The following is a 7,582-nucleotide window of genomic DNA, read 5'->3' as shown; positions in this document are numbered from 1 at the left end:
TAATTCAAATGGGGATTTAGGATAACTGTGGGAAGAAGGTAAATTGTTTATGATGTAGGTTGCACATAAGATGCACTCACCCCAGTATTTTACAGGTAATTTTGATTGGAATAGGAGTGCCCTGGCAGTTTCCAGGAGATATTTATGTTTCCTTTCTATTATCCCATTCTGTTGAGGTGTATAAGGGTAGGTCTTTTTGTGAATAATGCCTTTGGATTGGAAAAACATACTTGCCTCTGTACTGGTGAACTCCAAGCCATTGTCTGATCTGATTGTTTTAACTTTTGTATTAAACTAGGTTTCAACCATAGAAATAAATGTTTTTATGACATGTAAGGCATTGCTTTTGCAGGTGAGAAGCTTAGTCCAAGTGGACCTACTGTAATCATCCACCAGTGTAAGGAAGTACTTGTAGTTGTCATGTGTTTTCACATGATAGGGGCCCCATATGTCTATGTGTAGTAGTTAAAAGATATTTGTGGAAAAGTTTATTTTCTGGGAAAATGGTAGTCTTCCCTTCCCGGCCATTGGACAAATGAAACAAAGAAAGGGTTGCTTTTAAGGAAAGGAAATGGGGATAGAGAAAATCCCTCTCATTTTTACAAAGGGTGCATGCCCAAGTCTATTATGCCACAGAACATTCACATCATGATCAGGTGATACACAAGAACTCAGACTAAGGTTTTTATTATTTAAACATGAATCATTTACAGGTGGATGAGATACACACTTATTTGTGGACAATGAACTATGTACATATGGATCAATGTGACAATGTGAGTTGTGTGTGCAATGAGTCTTATTGCCAAGGCAAGAAACTGAGTTGCTAACAGCAGAACCCGAGTATTTGTTTCTCAGACATTTTGGGCAAAGAAGGTACAACCCATCACAAGCCTTACCAATCTCTAGAGGCCTCTTCATTGAAGGGGTCTGCAGAATACAAAGATTGTCAGTGAAGGCTACTATGCTTCTTGGGTTAAGACTGGTCAGACCATGAATGGAAATTAGATTGTATTTGAAATAAGGTACAAATATTACTTTATGTAAAGTGATATCAGACACAAGTGTTACACTACCAATTTATGTTACTCTCACTTTATATCCATTTGGTAGGACAACTGGGAGTGGATAAGGCAGTGTTACAATGTTGGTTAATAGGGATTTATTGAAGGTCATGTGATTGGAAACCCCTAAGTCTAATATCCAGGAATCAGTCTTATTTTTGAGACATTGGCATGACAATTTACCAAAATCTATAGAAGAAGTACAGACTATTATACCTGCAAAGTTCACAGCTCCATTGATAGGATTAGTGGCACCTACATTCTCCTCCATTCCCGGCTTGAAAGTGTTGTAGCAGATTCAAAATTTGCCCATATTGCTCCTTTGACAGGCCGATGTTCTGGTCTTCATTCAAATCATTTTGCTCATCTCCCATGTTAGATAACATATCATAGGCGTGATTTTTATGTACATTGGCCACTATTCTCTTTCCCTTGTTGTAATTCTGGTTTCGATTAAACCCTTGATTCTGGTTGAAGTTTTGGTTTGGATTTTAGTTTTGATTGCGAGGATATGCAGAACTCTCAGGGTAGCCATGTAACTTGGAACACCTATCTTTAGTGTGCCCTGGCTTATTGCAGTAATTAAATATAGGTCTTCCCCTTCCTTGTCCCCCATAATTGCTGGTGTTGGCCGAATAGGTGGTCCTATAAGTGTTGGACCTAGAACTAGCAACATTCATAGAAGTTGATTCGATAAACAGCTGAGTGTTTGGTTTGATTTTCCTCTGCTTTTCATCTTGTATTAGGAGAGAAAAAGCTTGAGCTAAGTTTGGTAATGGGTTTATCATGAGGATGCTTCCTCGAATCACAGTGTAGGTTTCATTCAATCCATGAGGAATTATATTAGTCGCCTGTCCTGCTCGGCCTTGTAGAAATTTTTCCTTCGCGCCACAAGTACAATTGCAACTGCATTGGGACTTTTTACTCAAGGTGCTCAATTCTTCCCAGAGCTTCTTCAGTTTGGTATAGTAATTTATAATATCGAGAGTTCCCTGAGATGTATCGTTTATTTTCTTTTGGATTTGGTACAGTCGAGCTCCATTTGTCTGCTCATACCGATCTTCTAGCTCAATCAACAGCTCTATAGCATCATTTGCATATTCAACACTGTCTGTGATTTCCTTCGACAGGGAATTAAGGATCCATGGAGTCACCATGTCATCATATCGCTCCCATTGACGGAGTGTGGGTGAGTGAGGATTCGGGCGCTTGCATTCGCCATTTATAAACCCTAGCTTGTTTTTCACTGACAGACCTCGCAACACATTACGCCTCCATGAACGATAACCAACTCCACTAAAGGGAATGGAAACAAACATAGCATCGGGATTATCCGACGGGTGCAGATACAAGGGATCACCTGGATCGATTCAGGAATTTTCTAGAACTCTGACGTTTACTTCTGTGTTAGAAACATCGCTCAAATCATCAACAACCATGAGTGATTGAGATTAATTGTGTGAGTATCACACTTTGGGAGAAAAAGTCCCTTCTCAGACAGTCAATTAGGGCAAAAATCAAAATCGACGAACACAAATGAGAAATGGATAATCAAGAGATGATATATCGGAACAACCAAGCTCTGATACCATGTTAATTGCTCAAAGTAAAGTTGGCTCAAGCTTAGCTTGAACAACAATGGAGGTCGAAGAGAGAGAGAACGTTCGAGAAGAAGGAGAAGGAGAAACTGGGAAATGACCCTCTCGTATTATTGATACATGTAATGATATATATATATATATATATATATATATATATATATATATATATATATATATATATATATATAGAGAGAGAGAGAGAGAGAGAGAGAGAGAGAGAGAGTATCCTATCTAATTAATTGAATGTCTGGCCTAGCCACTTTGCATCTAACTAATCACTTTACAACAAACTAGTCATTTTACATAATTAGGTAATCTCAATAAGAACTATAAAAGAGGTTAATTATGACTAGATGAACTGTGCAATATGTTTATCTTATACAGGTATTACTATGAAAAAGATATGCAGGAAAACTGATTTAGTCAGTCAAAAGCATTAATGCATGGATGATGGTAAAGTAGTACTATGGCTTTGATAAATAATTTTTCTTGGAGCCAGGGACTCTACTGAAGTCTCTCTTAGGTGCTTTTCTCACTGACTTTTGCTTTATCTAAACTATATTTTCCACCTCTTTTTTACCATAGGGTCATGAAGCAGTAGTTTTGAATTCTTAAAAGAAGAAGCTCAAAGCATAGAGCTACAAACTGGTAAGGAACGATAGCTTCAATTGCAATTACTTGGTTAAGAGCAAATCACATGAATTGGTAATATATTGCAAGAAACACGCAGTGCAAAAAAAAATTAAATAATGCATCGCTTTAACAAACTTCGATTTTCCTTCGGTCGAATTTCGATTCTTTGATTCCATGAACTTTGATTCTTTGATTACAACTCTTCTAGAGCTCATAGTTTCTAAATTAGGAGAGCCAGAGAATGAAGCAGAATAATGAGCAATGAGACACTAACAGAATTTTTAACTGCATTATTTTTAACTCTATTTGAAGGAATATTTTATATTTAGTGCGACAGATAAAGAACAAAAATATTCCTATAAGCATATTTAAGGGACTATCCAAGTCTTTTCCTGTTCTATATTTATCCCTAATTTTAACGCGTCTAAGAGAAAAAACCCAACCACATTAAAAAAACACCTACCTAAATCTGTTACCCATAACCCGTAGTCAAAATTTTAGCAACCGAAAGCCTTTTCATTTTCCTGTTTTTGGCCCCTAATCTTTCCAAATTTACATACAAAACCCAACCCCAACCACCTCATTGACTCTCTATAGTTTCTCTACTCTACGGTCTTCTCAAATGTCAATTCCACCTCCACTCTCAAGTCTGAAAATGGCACACGTTTTATCATTAATTGGATGTCCATTTTTTGTACGTCTGATTATTTTAAAAAAAGAAGATAGTCCTATTATTTGTTGTTGCCTGGAAGTAACTTGAGACTTAAGATAGAAAATCATGTTAGATCATAGATGGTTTAGGCATTTCCAACTTAAACCTTCTTAAGCTTCGGTTCCCAACTGGTGCACTATAATGATAAAGTGAAATTTAAAAAGAACTTATATTTGCTTTTAAAACAAATACAATAATCTTTATTCTTTTTAAGAATTAAACAACTACAATAATTTATACTATAGTAATTGTTTTAGAACCAAACAAAAAGCAAGCCCCACTCACTGCCGAACCTTGTTGACTTTCCAATATTATAGTACTATTCGTTCTCAAAACTATAAAAAAGAGCAGGTCTTAGTAGAAGACAGGTCATCGCGAATCTCAATAATTAAATTACAGTAAAGATAAAGAATACTTTTCTTTTTGTCAAATAGCGATAAAAGTATAGTCAAACTTGAAAATTGTAAACCTTCTCGATGGTCGTATTAAATAAAATAAAAGTAGTCAAAATTTTAACAACCCCAAAGTCCTTTTTTCCCATTTCTGCCCCTCCATCTCCCCAAATTTACATACAAAACCCAACCCCACAACATAGTATCTCTATTTTCTACTCTTTAGTCTTCTCCAAATGTTAATTCAACCCCTTCCACTACCTAAATATTACAAACGAACCCCTAAATCCCTAACCCCAAGCTTTTTATTCTTTTCTCTGTTCCGTTGAATCGAACGCCATCATTCTCTCGCCGGAACTTCCAGCTCCGGCGTCGGCGCTCGTGCCTTGAATTACATGACGATGCTCTCCGTCGTAAGTCACAATAACCATTTTTGGATCATCGGTTGCCCTCTCGACATGCTTTCTTGCCGGACATCCTCTTACGCTGCTACATCTATAATATCCCCTGAAAATTCAAAAACCAAAAATTAATCTCAGTACCAAATTCCTAAAATGTTGAAAACAAAAGCACTCCTTAAATTTCTTAAACAGACGGGAATAATTGATGGTGCATGGAAATTACCGTGGGTATGGTGAGCCTTTGATTGGCTTTTGACCGTATTTTCTCCACGAGTAGTCGTCTGCTGGAATATCGGCGATTTTTGAACTGACCGCCGGCACTCTAATCACTTTCTTTACACGATATTTCCTGTTTATAATTATTAAAAACATTGATCAGTTAATGAAAGAAATTACTAGTCCTACTAGTAAATGCTAGTGTACGCTATTACGTATACTGCGTACGTTAACATATTCCACTAGTTACGTCAAAAAATACGGAAGCTAGTGCCAGGCACGCCTTTCGAAACGTCAGCGTCACGACTGATTTTTTGGTCAAAGGCAGATCTGAATATTTCTTCAGATATGCAGAGATGCTAAAATGCGCGGGGTGTGTACATAAGGAAAATACTAACCTCTTTTGGCAGTGACAATTGCCGGAGCCGGAGATCCTACCGGACATTTCATCGGAAAGATCGTGATCGCGACACCTTTTTCCGGCGAGTGGCGGCTTCCCGGATGACACAGGTGGCCGCGGCGGCAAGCTTACTGACGAAAATTGCTTCCCGTTTGATACGCTTCCTTCACAATCACCGGTAATCGACGACATGAACGACGACGAGTTCGTCGATAAACTCAAAGTATCCTTCGCAACCTTTGATTTTGTAAAGTCAAACTTCAATGCCGGAAATTGACTGTGTTCCACCAGCTCAACTGCCGGAGTCGGAGGTGTCGGCTGTGGTGGAGTTTCCTTGACCGGAATAGACGTAGATAGGGAAAGAGCAGTACATGAATCAGAAAGCTGAACCGGACTGCGTCTAAACCGGGCATGACCAGTCCGGTTCAAGATAGAAATAACCTTCTTAAAATTCGAAACAGTGAAGTCGGCGAGTTGTCTACAATCGGGCTGAACTGGTTGGTTTTTCTGCTGTTGATGTGAAACGAACCGGATTAAATGATCCATGGAATTTAAACCGGCTGAAGCTGCTTCTTGTAGAGCTAATTGCTCATTTATTTGCGAATAGCCCAACAACTCTATGGCCATTTTTGCAAATCTCTCAGGCTCTGAATTCTTATGATGAGAGGAAGAAAGAAGAAGAGTGGGTAATATAAGGAGAGAGGATTACCGGATAACTGGGTAAGAGTCAAAGGTTTTGATCCAACGGCTGAGATTGATTTAGAACTTTTTATTTTATTTTATCAAGAAAAGACAAAATAATAGCATGCCAATTTCCAGCACCCACTATCGTTAATTCTTTATTCGACGTGGGAAATTGTGGGACCTTTTTTTTAAAGAGAACAAATTATTTTTGTTTGCATTTTCTCCGGAATGAGTTCTGTTATGTAGAATTGTTGGGGACCGTTGGTGAGAAATAGTCAATATTTGGCTAATTAATAATTAGTGTTTGGTCAATTTTTAAAAAGTATTATTAGGTGTATTTTTTTAAAAATATTTTTGGAAAAAATTACTTTTCTATTTCTTAAAAGTTACTTTTTCTTCTACTCATTTTTGTTAATGTTTTTTTTTAAACAAAAAAACTACTTACAGCACCAAATATAATGCGCATTATGGTAATCTCTGCCTAGATTTTAAGCTAGAATCTTTAGTTATTTATTGCTCGGTGGGAGATTAACCGAAAAATAAATATATAAACAAAAGGCAAATCAGAAAAAGAAAAAAGGGAAAGGAATGTAGAAGGAAGGGAGAAGCATCCAGCTAAAATTTGTGAGACTTGTTTGGGCAAAAGTCAAAAGGTTAATAGACATTATCTTTTTTGTGCTTTCCTTTTACACGTTTTCTTAAATTTGGACTTGACAATAAATCCATTTTCTTTGTATAATTTTTCTCTCTTTCTTAATCGTTGTGTTTCTTGGTTGCTTACCTCTTTCTTTGGCGGGTTGCTCACCTTTTTTCTTTTTTTGCTACATCACTAACGGTATACGGTTAGCACCGGTCTTATAGTACATTTCGGTCTCCGACATGATAAGTCAAGCTCGAAATATGATAACAAGGGAACTTAGATCGAGGTAGAAATCTCATCAATTTGGAGTCCGTACCATAACACCCGCCCTCGAGGGTGTCGGGGCCGTGATTCGGGATCGGTCCCTAGCCTCGATTAACTTCGAAGAACATTGTCAGGTAGTCAAGCTCGGCCAACAGAAGGCTGTGATATCCGTGACCGACCGAATATCACGGCGAAGATCTCGGCACGTATCGATAAGAGATCGGCAATCAGTTAATTAGAGGATTTTTTTACCTTTTATAGAATTGTACCTAAAATAGAACTCCTCTGCTATATAAAAGGGTCTAATAATTCATTTAGCACATTGTAATACGCATTCTAAAGCAATACATCATTATTCTCTTTAAACTCTTATTCGTCTGTGCCTTGATATCGATCGAAGTACATTCGGCTCGAGGGTGGCTAACCTTCCAAGGCTGAAATTACCCAGTTCGTGTGGTTTGCATTTACTTTACCATCATTTATTTCAATTGCAATCTAATTTATCATTTTGTGTCAAATTAATCCACATATCTTTAAAATCACTTATAAATTCAATTGTTAAATTCAATTATTAT

General features: G+C 37.3%; 2 protein-coding genes across 2 annotated transcripts; both read right to left on the bottom strand.

The window, feature by feature from the left end:
- Window positions 1-1,555: 1,555 nt before the first annotated feature.
- Window positions 1,556-2,383, bottom strand: LOC104110221 (uncharacterized). Its single transcript, XM_009619674.1, has one exon. The coding sequence runs from the start codon at window positions 2,381-2,383 to the stop codon at window positions 1,556-1,558; it is 828 nt and encodes a 275-aa protein (XP_009617969.1).
- A 2,081-nt stretch (window positions 2,384-4,464) lies between these two features.
- On the bottom strand, window positions 4,465-6,090 carry LOC104095807 (probable WRKY transcription factor 11). Its single transcript, XM_009602023.4, has 3 exons — window positions 5,418-6,090; window positions 5,027-5,152; window positions 4,465-4,909 (listed from the first exon to the last, which is right to left on the bottom strand). Exons 1-3 carry the CDS (start codon window positions 6,044-6,046, stop codon window positions 4,708-4,710), a joined length of 957 nt encoding a protein of 318 aa, XP_009600318.1. The 5' UTR covers window positions 6,047-6,090; the 3' UTR covers window positions 4,465-4,707.
- Window positions 6,091-7,582: the final 1,492 nt, after the last annotated feature.

Source organism: Nicotiana tomentosiformis, chromosome 12, assembly GCF_000390325.3.
Source record: "Nicotiana tomentosiformis chromosome 12, ASM39032v3, whole genome shotgun sequence".
In the NCBI taxonomy this organism is placed as follows: Eukaryota; Viridiplantae; Streptophyta; class Magnoliopsida; order Solanales; family Solanaceae; genus Nicotiana; species Nicotiana tomentosiformis.
Note: the sequence above shows the minus strand (reverse complement) of the source record. Positions and strands in the feature narration are given on the sequence as shown.

Coding starts and splice junctions, on each gene's coding strand:
- LOC104110221 (XM_009619674.1), bottom strand. CDS start 2,383: ATGTTTGTTTCCATTCCCTTTAGTGGAGTTGGTTATCGTTCATGGAGG.
- LOC104095807 (XM_009602023.4), bottom strand. CDS start 6,046: ATGGCCATAGAGTTGTTGGGCTATTCGCAAATAAATGAGCAATTAGCT. Junction 5,153..5,417: donor AATTGTCACTGCCAAAAGAG/GTTAGTATTTTC, acceptor AATTATAAACAG/GAAATATCGTGTAAAGAAAG. Junction 4,910..5,026: donor AAAGGCTCACCATACCCACG/GTAATTTCCATG, acceptor TTGAATTTTCAG/GGGATATTATAGATGTAGCA.